The sequence below is a fragment of the Aquarana catesbeiana genome, linkage group LG07, assembly GCF_042186555.1.
Source record: "Aquarana catesbeiana isolate 2022-GZ linkage group LG07, ASM4218655v1, whole genome shotgun sequence".
Classification (NCBI taxonomy): Eukaryota; Metazoa; Chordata; class Amphibia; order Anura; family Ranidae; genus Aquarana; species Aquarana catesbeiana.
Window position 1 is genome coordinate 65,316,801 of NC_133330.1, and position 16,907 is coordinate 65,333,707.

The 16,907-nt window shown below is 40.3% G+C and overlaps 1 protein-coding gene across 11 annotated transcripts in view; it reads left to right on the forward strand.

Moving 5' to 3' along the window:
* Positions 1-16,907, forward strand: part of ERC2 (ELKS/RAB6-interacting/CAST family member 2) — a 1,404,232-nt gene that overhangs the window by 593,800 nt on the left and 793,525 nt on the right. For all 11 annotated transcript variants that reach the window (XM_073592266.1, XM_073592270.1, XM_073592273.1 and 8 more), the window contains one exon: positions 4,020-4,155. In XM_073592266.1, coding sequence (XP_073448367.1) covers positions 4,020-4,155 — 136 coding nt within the window. The remainder of the gene's footprint in view (positions 1-4,019; positions 4,156-16,907) is intronic.

Here is a 16,907-nt window from a genome sequence, read left to right on the forward strand (position 1 = left end):
AGGAAAGCAGCCGATCAAATCCAACTTGGTGTGGGAGTGTAAAGGAGAAATCTAGGGTCTAATAGACCCCAGATCTCGCCATAAAGAGGACCTGTCATGGCCCATGCTATCACAAGGGATGTTGTTCATCACTTGTTATAGCAATAAAATGGATTAAAAAAATTAAAGGGACAGTATAAAACATTTTTTATAAATACACAATAAAAAAATAAAAAACTGTAAAAATCCCCCGTCTCCCTGTGCTCATGTGCAAATGTAAATACAAACATAGGTTCTGCACGCATATGCAAAAGGTGATCACACCTGAGCAATAACTCTAGCACCAGACCTCCTGTGTAACTTTAGACTGGTAACCTGTAAAGGCTTTTAAAGTGTCACTTGTGGATAATTTAATGTACCATAGTTTATCAGCATTCCATGGGTGTGAGCAATTTTAATACATTACATGTTAGGTATCTATTTACTCGGCACAACATCATTTTATATATTTTTCCAAAAAATAGGTATTATATTTTTTTGTATGCACTAGCATTTATTAAAGTGTATTTTTTCCTATAAATTTGCATAAATCACTGCACAAATATCCTGCAACATAAAAAAAAAAAAAAATCACCATTTTATTCTTCAGAGCCTCTGCTTAAAATAAAGATATATATAATGTTTGGGGGTTTAAAGTAATTTTCTAGCAAAAAATGCAAATTTTTACACGTATAAGAAAAAAGTCAGAACTGGCCTGGGGAGCTAGGGTTTAAAGTAGAAGACCTTATCTGGGTAACATTTAGTTTGCTAATAAAGTTCTATGCATTATTGCCAATTGCTGTGCTTGATATAGTACTGTTTTCACCTGTTTTCCAACCACTTTAAGCAACTTCCTGCCTACATGCACTCACTCTAGTATTGACTCCATATGCATCATTGCTCTGGACTGCCTTTCTGAAAATAACATTGATAGACTATGCCTGATAAATGTGTCTTGGCATGGCCATTTATCGTCTCCGCCATGGTCACATGTGACAGGAGCAACACAGGAGCACGGTTAGAAGACAGGGACAGAGCATTGCCACCAGGAAGTGCCTTAACAAGTACATTCATGGGAGCATCACTGGCTATTATTGTAATGAAACTTACAGATTTAAAAGGATTACAAACTTTTGAAATGACATGTAAAAGCTTCAGCGAGATTTTAAAGATTTTAGATATGCTTTAATGGTTGGAAAAGACTCACACTGTTGACTCTTTTCTAGCTTTGGTCTTTGCAGCATTTTGATTGTTACAAAGGGGCAAATGCACTTTAGATTATCAGATGGAATATGAGACGAAACAGAAGGTAACTTTGAGGTCAATATACAGCTGACATCTTTATTCAGACACCAAAATTATTTTGCTGGGAAATTCTTTTCCTTTTTTTTTTTCGTTCAACGAACACTAACACTAAGTGAACACTAACTCATAGGAGAGTGGAATGTTTCCATTAAATGATGAGCAACCATGCTCAGTGAAAGACACCCCAAAAGTCTCTTATTTCAGCAGTGGCACCAGGAATGTTGGCCACAAATTGAACTGCTAAATAAACTGATTTGGACTTGGGATTGCAGCACCTCTAATGGGCAGGCTGCTTCTCTCTTTAAAACCACATGTATATTTTCACTGCAGCTAAATGTTTACACTTTGCTTCCACTCTCTTAAAAGTTTGAGAGGAATGGTCATTTTCACCAGCAACTTGTATGCTGAAGCTTAAAATCAGATAGGACTATAATGGCGTCTATTATGTGTCTGAAATCCCTTTATGCTGCGTTCTCCTCTGTGTATATTTCTAATCAAATGTCAATGTGTAAGCTGAAAACATTATCTTACTAGTCATGTATTGTTCATGCCCCTTATTTTTAAAGAATGTTATGCTACAAATGATTAAATTATTATTATTATTTTTTTTAGAAAGAATACATTATTGGTCAATGATAATGGGGCGCTTTGTAGCAATTCTGTAATACTAAAGTTGTGACTTAAAAAAAAAATATATTTAATAAATTGTATCAGTACCAAAACACATATAGGTCCCTCTTTTGATGCCTAAACAACCCCTTTTGCTGCCAAAACAGCTGTGACCCGTCTGGGCATGGACCTTTGAAGGTACACTGTAGTATCTGTGACCCTGGTCATCTCCCGCCTCGACTAATGCAACTACCTCCTCATTGGCTTACCTCTAAATAGGCTATCCCCACTTCAGTCCATCATGAATGCTGCTGCCAGGCTCATCCACCTCACAAACCGCTCAGCGTGCGTCTGCTATACCCCTCTGCCAATCCCTCCATTGGCTGCCACTTAGCCAACGAATTAAATTCAAGATATTAACTATAACTTCCAAAGCCATCCACAACCTGGCCCTCAGCTACATTAATAACCTAGTCTCAAACTACCAACCTAATCTTTCTCTTCGCTCCTCCAAAGACCTCCTACTCTCAAACTCCCTTGTAACCTCATCCCATGCTCACCTTCAGGACTTCTCCAGAACCTCTCCCATCCCCTGGAATTCTCTACCCCAATCTGTCCAATTTTCTCCTACTTTATCCACTTTCAGACGATCCCTGAAAACTCATCTCTTCAGAGAAGCCTATCTGGCCCCCACCTAACAACTGTACATTTATCTTCTCAATCAGCACATCGCCCCACAGTTATTAACTCTTGTATCTCTTGAACTTCCCACTTAGATTGTAAGCTCTAAGGAGCAGGGCCCTCTGATTCCTACTGTATTAAAGTGTATTGTATTTGTACTGTCTACCCTCAAGTTGTAAAGCGCTATGTAAACTGTTGGCACTATATAAATCCTGTAAAATAATAATAATATTAATCTGGTACCGAGCTATTAGTAGCAGATCCTTGCAAGTTGCAAGGTTGGGTCTACATGAATCCAGTTTGTTTTTTTCAGCACGTCTCACAGATGCTTAATTAGATTGAGATCTGGGGGGTGGGGGGGGGGGGAATTTGGAGGCAAAGTCAACAACTTGAACTCATTGTTGTGTTCCCCAAATCATTCTTGAACCATTTTGCAGTGTGCCAGAGCACATTATCCTGCTGAAAAAGGCCACTACCATCAGGGAATAGTGTTTCCATCAAGGGGTGTACTTGGTCAGCAACAATGTTTACATAGGTGATATGTGTCAAGTGTCATCCACATGAATAGCAGAATCCACAGTTTCCCAATAGAACATTGCCGAAAGCGTCACACTGCCTTCTATACTGCACCTCCGTGCCATCTCTTTTCCAAGTAAGCAATGCTCACACACTCGGCCATCCGCATGAAGTAAAATAAATCATAATTCATCAGACCAGGGCACCTTTTTCCATCTCCCAGTGGTCCAGTTCTGAGGCTCATGTGCCAATGGTAGGGAGAACTTTTGGCTGTGGACACAGGCCAGCATGAGCTATACAGCTTGATACACAACAAATTGCGATACCAAGAGACAACATGTTTACCTGCTGCATGCTTAAACCACAACTGAGGTTGTGGTTGGAGCAGAAAAACCAAAAGAGATTGTTTGTACACTCTGCATCAGTACCCCTAAAACTGACCCCCAGAAGACTAGTCAGCCATTCTACTCTGCTAGCAGTTTAGTTTTAGGTGCACAGAGGCATAGTCAGAAGACTGTAAGTACAGTATACACTATTCCACCCGTTAAAATACATAGGTCTAGCAAGGGCAGCCCCAACAAGGATTGAACTGGGTGGTACTGGCAGACTAGGTGGAAGATCTGGAATCTAATCACAAGTTATTGGAAGTGAGCAGCATGGTTTGTGAGCATCAGTACTTGCCATGGTAGCCTCATCCATTGAAGGTTAAATCTGTGTAAACTGTGCTGACATCTGGCCCTGGGTTGATGTAATCAGAAACATGTCCATGTTGCCCAAAACATATCCACATTAAGTCAAAATCCAGTTGTCTTTATTAACACAGATTAACAAAAATGATGAGACTTTTCTTTCTACCTACTGTTAGTCTAATGTTTTCCTCTTTTTCTTAGGCTTATGAAGGACCAGAATAAGAAAGTGGCCAATTTGAAGCACAATCAGCAAATAGAGAAGAAAAAAAACACTCAAATGGGAGATGATGGTCGTCGGAGGGATGATAACATACTGGATAACTCCCAACATCTCCAGGTTTGATTATTATATCATGATATTCTTGAAAATTAATGCTTATAGCTCTTTGGGTTCTGTACATCAGTAAAACCCACTGATGTACAATGTCCCCAATATTTAAGTGGATCTGAAATAAAAAAGTGAAACTTTGCTTTTTTTACAAAGAACACCTCAAAATGTTAGTTGCGTATAAGCAGTACTCTTGACTTGAGTTCATCCTGAAAACTAGTTTATTTCATCTGCCTAGACATTCCTGTGTCTTGAGCCTCACAGCTGTATATCTGCACTGTGAATATAAGATACTGCTGCCTACAACTGCTAGTTTCACAATATTTGGAGGGAGATTTAGTGCGAGATTAAGTGATGTCAGTACTGTGCTGCTTGCCGAAGAGAAAGCTGTACCCGAGGACCTACAGATGTGGTAAGTCAATCAGTAAATTATCAACTGCACAAATATACCCCATTGGCACACATATTTCATAATCCCGATTTTCCTACGGGTATAGATATTAGGGCATTTAAATGGTGGACAAAGGTCTGTACCGCATTGGTCACTTTTTCACACACCATGGGCCATTCACCCTATCTCATTGCCGTTCGGTCTCAGAGATGCCCTCTTCTGAGAAATTCATTTTTTTTTTAAATATCTCACTTTTTACGATCTATCTGGCCCTCTGGAGAACCCCCCTCAATGACAGATTATGAACAATGGTGTACTAATGACCAGGGTACAAGAGGTGGTATTTCTATGGTGTATAAGTCACTGCTCACCCCGGTTCAGAAACAGCAATACATGCTGTGTTGGGAAAGGGACCTTAATGCCGAGGTTGATATGGATTCCTGGTCATCTGAACTTAAAGTTCTGACCAGATGGTACTTGGTCCCTGCTCACCGAGGCCAGGATGTATGCTACGACTCCCGCAGAATGTTTCCGAAATTGCAAACTAAGAGGTTCTATGTTGCATAAATGGTGGGAATGTCCTCAGCTTAGGTATTTTTGGAATAGGGTATTTTCCATGCTCCAGAAGTTGACTGGGTGGTCTATTTACCAACAGCCCAGTTTAGCGCTGCTTAATGATCTCCCACCTGGGTGGCCTCATGCACTAAAGCGCCTGGTGTACTTGTTTTATTAGCTGCTAAGACCATTATAGCTAAAGCATGGAAGACACCCTCACTGTCCTTTAGAAGGTTGAAGCATAAAGTATTGTGGATTATGATTCATGAAAAAGTTGGAAGTATTATTAATGACCGTCAGTCTCTCTTTGAATGTACTTGGAAACCTTGGGCAACATATATCCATATTCCTCTCTCTCAGACTACTAATGTAGTAAGGTCCCCGGACTCCTCTTCCCTTGCCTAACCCCCTCAATTAACCTAGATCTCCTGTCAGGAGGGCCACGTACCTGATGGGAGACCGAAGTAGTGGGGAGGCCTCCCTTGCACCTCGGGTCCTTGAAGCCTCTGGAGATGGAAACAGAGACTTGGTGGACACTGAGTGGCATGGGTGCCAGGGGTGCGGAGCACCGTGCAAGCCTTAGTCAGAGATCCGAGCCGAGGTCAAGTCCAGTTGGGCAACGAAGTATAAAAGCGCTAATCAGAAGAAGAATGGTCGAGATCCAAGCCGGGGTCAGTTCCAATCTGGCAGCTGAGTACAAAAGGGGCAAAGAAGTAGAATGGTACAAATCTGAGGTCAATGGCAAGCAGCAATCAAGAGTAGTCAGATAGGTTTCCAGGTCACAACAAGTTCAGACAGATCACACACTAGCACTGGAACAAGGGGGGACTAAAGAGAGTCCAGCAATTTGGCAGTGCCTGGGCTGGGCTTATATAGGGAAGTTTGAGGTCACTTCCTGTGCGCCTCCTGGGCATTTTCCTGCCTTTTTCCATCAAGTCTTCTGCGCAGGTGCGAGTTGGTGCACTGAGGCGTCTTTGGCGCATGCCCAGTTGGCACAGATTTCCTCTTGTGGCAACGCACCATTGGTGCATGCGTAGTAAGCCCTGGACTCTTACGTCTCCCTTTCCATTCAAAGATCTCTCTTTCCTCTTGACTCCTCTTTCTTTTTCCCTGCTTTTTTTCATCTACTGTGCTGGTTCTTTTATTTTTTTCTTTTATGTGATTTTGGGTCGCAAGTGCTAGTAAGGTTATTTTTGGCGTAACTTTTGGTATGTACTAGTGAAGTAGGAATGGGGATTAGGTTATATGGCCATGGTTATGTGTGTAGTAAGACTGATTTAGAATTTCAGCTAAGGAGCCATTCCTATATACTATGCTAAGAACATATTATGAGATCTGTAAAATTTGTTACAGGCTGTGGGTAAGACACTGAATTCACCCTTTCACCCCCCTTAACACAGACACCTGTGTTTAGCACACTGATGCACACTTTCCTATAGCTAAGAGAATGTCAAGCTGATTTGCAAAAATGATAAGGAAACCGCAAAAGCAAGAACCTGCAAACTTTGCAAGAGTACAAAAGGAATTTGCTTTGCTAAACTGCTTTGCACCCATAAGAGTAGGTTGACTGTTTAAAAGGGTTAAAAGGTTAGAATGTCTTATAACGGAAATGTATTGTCTGTTCGCTTGTGACGTAATGTGATGGAAGATATATGTACACTGAATTGTCTGTATCGGGCACTTCTTGGCGTGTAGACATTAGTCGGGTCAGAAGTGTCCATTCTTGCTGGCTAGAAGAATGGAATAAATCTCGCATACCAGAAGTTCATTGTCCAGCAGTCATTACCAATATCCTACCTAATATTCTGCTACTTCACTAGTGTACTAGGCCTGCCTATATGTAAATGATATTACCAAGATAATACATTCTTTGATACGTTTAAGTTACAATCCTACCACTTTAACTTTAGGTTACTACATTTTATTTTAGTGGTTTAGTGGTTTATTTTTCTGCTCTACTATAAAAAAAAAAAAAAAAAAAATCTTTTGAAAGTTAAAATATCAACTGCATGGAGACTATGGACAATACAGGAGACTAGTCATTTGTGTTTTGTTTGCAATATCTGGGCACAGATCCCACAACTTAGGTTATTAGTTTTTTAGATCATTAAAATGAGTTTCTTTGACTAAAGGACAAAATCGTACAAGTTGTAGATGTGAACATGTGCTCCTTTAGTCCACTCAAATTCAGTTTCTCAGATTTGCTATGTTTTGTTTCCTTGAAACAGCTTCCAGATTCTACTGTCTCATAATCAGGTGTACACCAAAACCACCTATGTCTGTTTCCGTCATTGATGACTGTGTAGCATGGGGGCTCAAATGTCACATTTGTGAGTTTTGTTAACAGACAGATCCCATTCCAGTGATAAGCACATTTTTAAAACTTCTTTTTAGGTGAAAGAAGATGTGACTTAAAACATAACTACAACATTCAGTTGAAGGTAATAAATGTATTTGGTGATTTTAAGTTTTAGGCTAGATCCATGCTATTCCAGTTTTCCTGCAGCCGCGTTTACACAGGCACAGAAACATATTAATTTGCATGGGCTGTTGTACCTGTGGGAAAAGTAACATGCAGTCCTGCACCCGCTTACAGGTGAACCTAGCTTTATGCTGGTTGTGTTTCCATATATATTTCACCCAAAGCTAGTTACATTGTCTTAATTTTTTATTTTGAAGGGAAATTCAAGAATTCTAGATGTCTCAAACAAGTTTCATTACAATATATACAATTTTTCCTGATCAAAAAACACATTCACAGAATTTTGTACATTAAAAAAACAATTTCCATCCTTCTCTTGGATCTTCTCCTTTTCTTGTCACTTTGGTCAAAAGCGTGCGTCGATTTGGCCCCACTAATCGTTAGAAAATAAAATAAACATTGCAGAAACTAAAATGTTGGCCTTCGTTTCTTTTCCAAGGCTATAGTGTTTCTGTAGAAAACCTTCCTTACTCTTGAAAGAAGCCCAACTTGTACTTGAACCACAAGTTGCCAAAACACCTTCTCCACCTACTTTGAGAGCATAAAATATGACACTGCCATAACTACAGTGGGTGTTGTGTCCCTGTCTTTCTCTATCCCCTCTCTGTTTCTCTATTTTGACATGTTTTACACTGTGTTTTTGAAGCTTCCTATCTTTTTTGTCAAAAAATTAAAGCTTTCTATTTAGGAGAAATAAAGCCTAACTCCACGTTTGAGGTCCCTTTAAAAAGTTAGTTTGGGCCAAGCTGGCCCAAACAAACTATTTACTGCACAAATAGGTGCACTTGCTGGGCGCACGATATGGACTATATGTAGCCTCAGCTACATACATTATGCAGAGCTATGCTCTGGCAGTGGGACAAGGACTTCCCATCCCGCTCCCAGAACAAACAAAAAATCTGGCTGAGCACTGCTTAGCCATTCACAGGAAGTTTTGTATTCTATGAATGAATACAAAGCTTTTTCTGATTGGCTCAGGTGGAGAGGTGAGCTGATGACATCACAACATCAGCAGAAGCTTTGTTTTCATTAATAGAATACAAAGCTTCCAGTAAACAGCTGAGCAGTGCTTAGCTCAACTCTATTATGTTCTGGGAGCCAGATTTCATATCCCACTGCCAGGGCACAGCACTGTATACTTTATGTTGCTGAGGTTACATACAGTTAATACAGCGTGCCTAGCAAACGCACCTGCACTAACAGGTGCGTTTGCTAGGCACGATGCAGTTAATACAGCGTGCCTAGCAAACGCACCTGTTAGTGCAGTAGATAGTTTGTTTAATTAACTGTTTAAAGGGACATTAACATGGTTGTAAACCTCAGACATGAAATATGAACAAAGCATATCTTTCTATAGTGTGTACTGAATCAATTAAAGGCACTGAGGGGTTCATTTACTAAAGCTGGAGAGTGCAAAATTAGACTCATTTCTGCATCCAAAACCAATCAGCTTCCAGGTTCCAGCAAAAGCTTATTTGAACAAGCCAAGATTATAAGCTGATTGGTTTCTATGCAGAAGTGAGCCTGATTTCGTACTCTCCAGCTTTAGTAAATAAACCCCTAAGTGCCATTTGTGTCTGCTGCTTTATTCCTCTTCTATCTGCATGAATCACTTCTGACAATTTTTCCTGACACCAAGAGAAAAATGCTGACAGGTGAGGGACCACCAGCAGGTTGACAGCCTCAGCTCTGTTCCTGTGAGCTGTGTGAACAGGGGCGTGTCTCTTTCCTCCAATCAGCTCTCAGAGCTCTCCCTCACTGATCTCTGCAGATTGTAACTCCAGCTCTCCGCCCCCTTTTTTCTGAACTCTAAGACAAGCTTATAAATTCAGGGCTAGTCCAAATGTAGAGAAGAGAAAACTTCAAATAGATACAAATTATGTAGGATTTGTTTTATCTCTGTGTATCTCCTGAGGATAGTCCGTTCAGTGGGTATATGTAAGGGTTTACAATCACTTTAAATGTGGCATTAGGCTTTAAATATGTCTACCCAGGACAATATGCAAACAATTTGCAGCATGCAGGCCTGTTTTTTGGAATGCTGCAATGCAGAGCACTATTGCGTATCTTTATACTGTAGAAGGCAATAGGTTTTGTCTATATATTTTGTCTTGAATGGCCAACTGCTTGGTTTAAATGAGTCTACTACTTTTAGTAGTCAATGTTAGGTCTTCACAGGCCTAATTTAAAAACGGGGCTGTTTAAATGTATTGTGAATATGGATTACAGGAAATTAGGACTAAAGTCCTCGCAATATGACTAGTGAAATACAAGTAAAGGTTTGGGTTTTTACATGAACATATACACTTAAACTAATTGGAAGATTTTACATTTGTCCTAAGTTCTTTTCTTTTTATAAAGTATTTCATTACAAAATACAGGTATTGATTGTGTGATTGTGAGATTGTGATAAATAAATCAACATAATTACTGAGCATTTTTGAGTCCTGGCTAAATTCCTTAAAAAAATAGTTTTGGTTTTATCTAGCTCCCTATTTATTGAATCTTGAGTGAACTTTTCCTGCTTTGGTATTATGGGAATTTCACATTGAACTGAACTTCATTCTGTACCCCAAGTAGCATAAGCATCTTTTGTTTTGAAATACAGTATCATTAAATGTCCATTTGATTTATGTTATAGATATCTCTAGCTGCTGTCTGCCCGCTCATCACCGATTGCTGTACATTGTAATTGTTAAAGTGGTAATCATTATGTTCCAGAATGACACAATAATCATCTTTAGATATGTGTGACATTGTCCCATATTATAGTTATACATTGTGGTGTAATTATCTCACTACTTATATAAGCAAGGCTCCCAACAAAAGGAAGTCACATAATTGATGTTATTCTTCAGTGACATCCAGAGTTAGATATTACATTTCATCCTGCAATTGTTACTAGGAACTGACCCACAGAGAGGTGACAACAGTAAAATGTTTACATGTGATTATATTACAGCTGATGAGATACTGAATATTGTGGTTGGGATTTAGGTTTATCTTCATTGCATTGTATATATTGGCCTTTCCTGACAGCTTGCAGACAGCAGTCACTCTTATACTCCATAGCAATCACAGTTAAAGTGGTTGTAAACCCATTACAACCACTTTAACCTACAGGTAAGCCTAGATTAAGGCTTACCTGTAGGTGCAAGAAATATCTCCCAAACCTAAAAGGTTTAGGAGATATTTGCAGGAATAGCGGCACCGATATCGGGCGCAGGCGCACTGAGCGTGCCGTTTCTAACATGTCGGAGGAGGTGAACGAGGACCGATGCCGGGGCTTCGATCTCAGGTAAGTAATTCATAATGAGCTAGTATGCTATGCATACTAGCTCATTATGCCTTTGCCTTGAAGAGTGTATTTTTTTTTTTAAGAGGCTTTACTTCCTCTTTAAATCTGCATAGTGGTAATCAAAGATGTCTGTAGACATAAGATAATTGTTACATAACAGTAAGGCCCTGTTCACATTGGCATTAGAAACTGGAATTTGTGGCACATCTTTGCTGCTCCCTGAATGCTTCTCAAACCAAGCCTACATTTTATTTTTATTTATTTATTTCAGGTACTTATATAACACCATCAATTTGCACAGCGCTTTACATATACATTGTACATTCACATCAGTCCCTACCCTCTAGGAGCTTACAATCTAAGGTCCCTAACTCACATTCATACATACTAGGGACAATTTAGACAGGACCCAGTTAACCTACCAGCATGTCTTTGGAGTGTGGGAGGAACTCGGAGTACCCGGAGGAAACCCACGCAGGCACAGGGAGAACATGCAAACTCCAGGCAGGTAGTGTCGTGGTTGGGATTCGAACCATGTGAGCTTGTTGTTGGAAAGTCCGACCGTGTGTATGCTCCATCGAACATTTGCTGTCTAACTTCCGCCGACAAATTTTTGCTAGCAGGTTCTCAAATTTTCCGCCAACAAAACTTTGTTGTCGGAAAGTCCAATCGTGTGTACACAAGTCCGTCGCACAAAGGTTCATTCATGCTCGGAATCAAACAGAAGGAGCCGCATTGGCTACTGAACCTCCTTTTTCTCGGCTCATCGTACGTCTTGTACGTCACATAGTTACAGTTAGTAAGGTTGAATAAAGACACCAGTCCATCGAGTTCAACCTGAGCAAGTGTGGGTGCGTGTCTACAACTATCCCTATTTTTATTTAAGGTACCCATATAGCGCTGTGTCAATTTTTACGCAGCGCTCCACACATATATCGCACACTCACATCGGTCCCTACCCTCAAGGAGCCCACAATCCAAGGTCCCTAACATTCATATACTAGGGCCAATTTTGGACAGAAGCCAATTAACCTACCAGCATGTCTTTGGAGTGTGGGAGGAAACCCGGAGTACCCGGAGGAAACCCACGCAGGCACAGGGAGAACATGCAAACTCCAGGCAGGTAGTGTCATGGTTGGGATTTGACTGCGCTCCCATGTTCGTAATTGTTGGCCAACATTTGTGTGACTGTCTGTATGCAAGACAAGTTTGAGCCAACAACCTTCAAACAAAAATACACGGTTTTGTTGGTGGAAAGTCCGATCGTGTGTACGCTGCATTAGAGTTGCAATAATTATGGCTTTAAGTCCTAGTAAAAACAACAGCCTGTTATTCTTAAGTCTCATACACACTCTGGGTTGAACTAAAAGAACCTGACAACTCAGGTCAGAGCCCCTGTATTAACAACCTGACATTAGTACGGCGACCTCCCCTCCCTGTGCTACTGTGTTCTGACAGGGGAATGCCCTCCCGCCACAAGAACAGAAGTGAACCGGTCAGCGCTCTCAGCCATTGGCCGAGAGCGCTGACCGGGAGTCAGTCAGCAGGCTTTTTTCGGTCATGACTCTTCTGTCAGACCAGCTGCCATACACATGGGCCAAATGTCGGTCGGTTTCTATTGAACCGGCTGATGCTGCCCGACATTCGGCCCATATGTACTAGGCTTTAGGGGCATAGTGGAACAACTTTGCTAAATTTTCCAGCCAATTATTATTAGCTCCAACCCTGAGTTAACTAACGCTGGATTGCACCGTTTACTCAGTGAATCTCAGCTGCACATTGTTTTTACATTTACAATTGTTAGTGCAGTGGCAGTGATTTAGATTGTGCATCAACACAAGACTTCCAGCTAACATCTAGTTTACAATTATTATTACTTTTTTCATTTATTTTCACTTTTTAATACATTTCCTTTGCTTATGAAAAAATACTTATTTTCTGTTGTAAGTTTTTTTGACTGCTGGTGTAGTCTCTTTTATAAGTGTCTTATATAATTTTCCATGGAGGTGAATTTTACTGGAAACCACATCAAAGATTCAGCATACAGGGTTTTTGCACCTTTCTGCACTTGCAATGTACTAAAATGCATACATGTGAATGCATCCTAAAATTTGTGATCATACTTCTCCTCTCCTTCTGTTCCTTTGCTTTTTTAATTGTACTGTCAATGAGCATGTGAAACTTGGCTGCTACGCAGTTATGCCGCGTACACACGAGCGGACTTTACGGCAGACTTTGCTCGGCGGACTTTTCGACGGACTTTACGACGGACATTCTGAATGAACGGACTTTCCTACACACAATCAACCAAAGTCCGTCGAATTCGTACGTGATGACGTACAACCGGACTAAAATAAGGAAGTTCATAGCCAGTAGCCAATAGCTGCCCTAACGTGGCTTTTTGTCCGTCAAACTAGCATACAGACGAGCGGACTTTTTGACCGGACTCGAGTCCGTCTGATAGATTTGAAACATGTTTCAAATCTAAGTCCGTCCAACTTTTGAGAAAACAAAGTCCGCTGGAGCCCACACACGATCGGATTGTCCGACGAAATCCCGTAAAGTCCCGTAAATGCCGTAAAGTCCACTCGTGTGTATGCGGCATTAGCTTCACTTTTTCATTTTAAATTCATTTTTAAACATGTGTAACATTAGTTTTGGTGGAAGGTGCATTTTGCTGGGCATGTCTTACCAAAAGATAAAGCAAGAAGGGTGTTCAAATGCACTTTACCAATATGTGTAGGTGTGAAATGGCTCTTAATCTGGGAAATTTTGTCAGCTTGACTGTAAGCACTCATTTTGTTAACTCTTGCAACAGTTATCGCTGACACTACTTGAATTAGATGGAAATGGGTTAATATAGCTATTTCTTTCCATTCAGCCCTGTATTATATTTAAATTTAAAAGTGGTAAAGTGCAGCACTAAAAGTGAAGGTGAAAGTGAAATTCCCCTGACGGGATCAAACTAGTAACAAACCATTACTTATGTGCATAAATCATGATAAAATACATACAATATTACTCTAATATACAAACAATAATGGTGATGTTTACATAAACCAACAGTGCATATATATATTAGAATGAAAGTCCATAAAGTGACTCCAATATATAAAGTGACTTGCGAGATAAATCTGTGAACTAGTTGTCTGTTGATAATCCACCACCAAAAGGAAAGAGGCTTACCAGACAAGTTGAACCCAACTAGGCATACGCCTGATGAGTCAACAGAGCTTGTGGTGTAACACACCCAGGGAAGAAAATCAGCATACACGGTTTCCGATGTAGACCAGACATCATCTGGGGCACCCCAGATGATGTCTTATTGAGACGAAACCAGTCGGGACGGGCTCCGCTGATGCCACTGCGATATTTTATTTTACTTACGTGCCTTTTAATGCCTTCTCAAACAGACAACTAGTTCACAGAGATGTATCTCGCAAGTCACTTTATATATTGGAGTCACGTTATGGACTTTCATTCTAATATATATATGACTGTTGGTTTATGTAAATTAAACATTTTTGTTGTTTGTATATTAGAGTAATATTGTATGTATTTTATCATGGTTTATGCACATCAGTAATGGTTTGTTACTAGTTTGATCCCGTTAGGGAAATCTCACTTTCACCTTCACTTTTAGCGCTGCACTTTACCACTTTCCCATTTGTTCACATATTCACAGATTTCTGTTGTGCTGGCAGCTATTATTTATCACTTTAAGATGTTTTTTTCTTTTCTTTTTTCCTTATATTTAAATTTAGCCTGTCACTGTCAGGAGGACAAAGGACAACTATCATAAAAAAATTGTTAGCTGCTAACTAAATGCAGTCAGTGCATATACCAATAGTTTTCAGTATATTTCTTTCACATCGTTCTCCCCATATCGCCATGTAGACAAGATAACCAGCACAGCAATGGCAATGGAGGTTTTAGACAATTCATAACAATGCAGGGAGTACATACTCTTTTGATACGGGATTTAAACCTACTATAACATTAAACAAGGTTACAGGAAGCTACTTCAGCACCAATTTAATTGATTAAAATTGCTACATAGAGCTATAATTAATTTAAGAATTAGTCTTTCCGCAATCAATATATGAGTTGTCTATGCTACAGGTCAGTCCCTCTCAACTCCGTGTATGAGGGGGAGCAGCAGAACATCAAGAAACACTTGTCATGTAGACACATTAGAGGATTCTAGCCCATACCACTGCATGAAATTGTTGCACTAAAATATTATTGGTATCTTTCAGCATTGAGCCAGATATAAACATACATGCATAGCTGCTGTTGTACACAGGCTTACCCTACTACATATTTTTTTACAGTCAACTGAATACATTTATTCAGTACTTTGACCTCATTCATTCACTACAGTTGTCCTTTAAGCTACTTGATATATAGCATTTTTAGAGAAAGTTAGGTTGTGGGAGAGTTTGGTGATGATCGGGTGTTGGATTTTGTCTGATGCCTTCCTATCTCACCATTCTACAGCCTACTGTGCAAATTCTCCTGATATAACAAGTTGGGGGTGGCATTTCACTATGCGGCCTGGTGTTCTTTGTGTACCAATTGGGGGGAGGGGTGGTGGTGTGATGCGCTGTGAATAAAACAAATAAAAAATAATAGCGGTGATCTGATTGTTCTTGTGTAGATAAGTACAGGTCATTGCATATAGTGTGAATGAGCCCTAACATATATACAAGTTATACTTCCAGAATACACTCAAGCCCACATTACTGGAAGAGCCCACTGATTCAGGTTTTACTATTTAGTTGTATTGACTTGGCTATGTGGGAAAACAATTTAACACTGGTATTAGTATGTTAGTATTTTTGCATAGTAACCAGATGAATTTTTGCCTCCATCTCTGTGTCGGGAAGGGTAAACTGGTAACTGTGCCATTTAGAAGGTGACATCTCTATACTCTGTTGCTGAGATGCATGCAGTCAATAGAAAAATGAGCCAGAAAATCAAGTGGGGTTTGGCAATATCAGATTCTCATGACTACTGCTTGAAAGCTAACTATAGTTTGTGACTCAGGGGTCCTAAACTACTTTGAAGGCCTTTCAATTTGGAAGTGTGTTACCACATGCACATTTTGAAAGGGCTGCCAACACACCACAACAAACCTAAAACTGGACATGTTTCTTTTATATACACACTGCACCACAATGTTCACAAGCACATACAGTCAGTTGCACTCAGCTGTATTTTTACTGAGCCACAACAAGCTTTATTGATGCCAGATAGGGTGGGACAGGCATGCTCTTCCCTGTCAGACTTGACCCTGGTCCATGATGTGTTTCACCCAATCGGTTAATCATAGGTGAACACCTATGGACTTACTCTGTTTGCAATTAAGCTTGTTGTGGTTCAGTAAAAAATACAGCAAAAGTGAGGCCTATGTGTTTTTATGCCTGGGGGCGAGAAGGCCGATACTGGAGAGTCTGTGAACCTGCAGCCGGTCACCGTATGTGCTTGCCTGGAACGTTATAGTTTATACATGTTACCACATCGTACAGATGATTCCCATTGTGACATGCTACCTGTGTGCATTGGTGTGTGTTTGCAAGGTATGCTGGAGCACAATTCAAAATCAATGTCATCGCTCTGGTGATTGTGCCCTATTGTTTGTTGTGGTAACACTCTGTAATACATTGTTTGAACTTGAACGCATACATATGAAGCCACCCTTAAAAATGTATGTGGGCAGATAGCTAGTTTGTGATATCAAAGTGCTGTGGGGTAGTAAGCTCCTACTTAATTTTCTGCCTATCCACGGTAAATAAATGCATGCTCTTGGGGGAGGGGGGGGGGCTTGCACAGGGGCTCTTTGGCAACTTAAAGTGGAATTAAACCCTCATATTCCTTGCAGCCAAGGAAGCTGACATTTGTGCCTCTGTTTGATCTGCAGTTGCCATGGTGCTGCACATGTGATCGATTATGACACCAGCCATTTGTTGGCTTACCAATTTATTTGAGCGCTTGCATATGCACACTAGTAACTTTAACGGTTATAATTCACA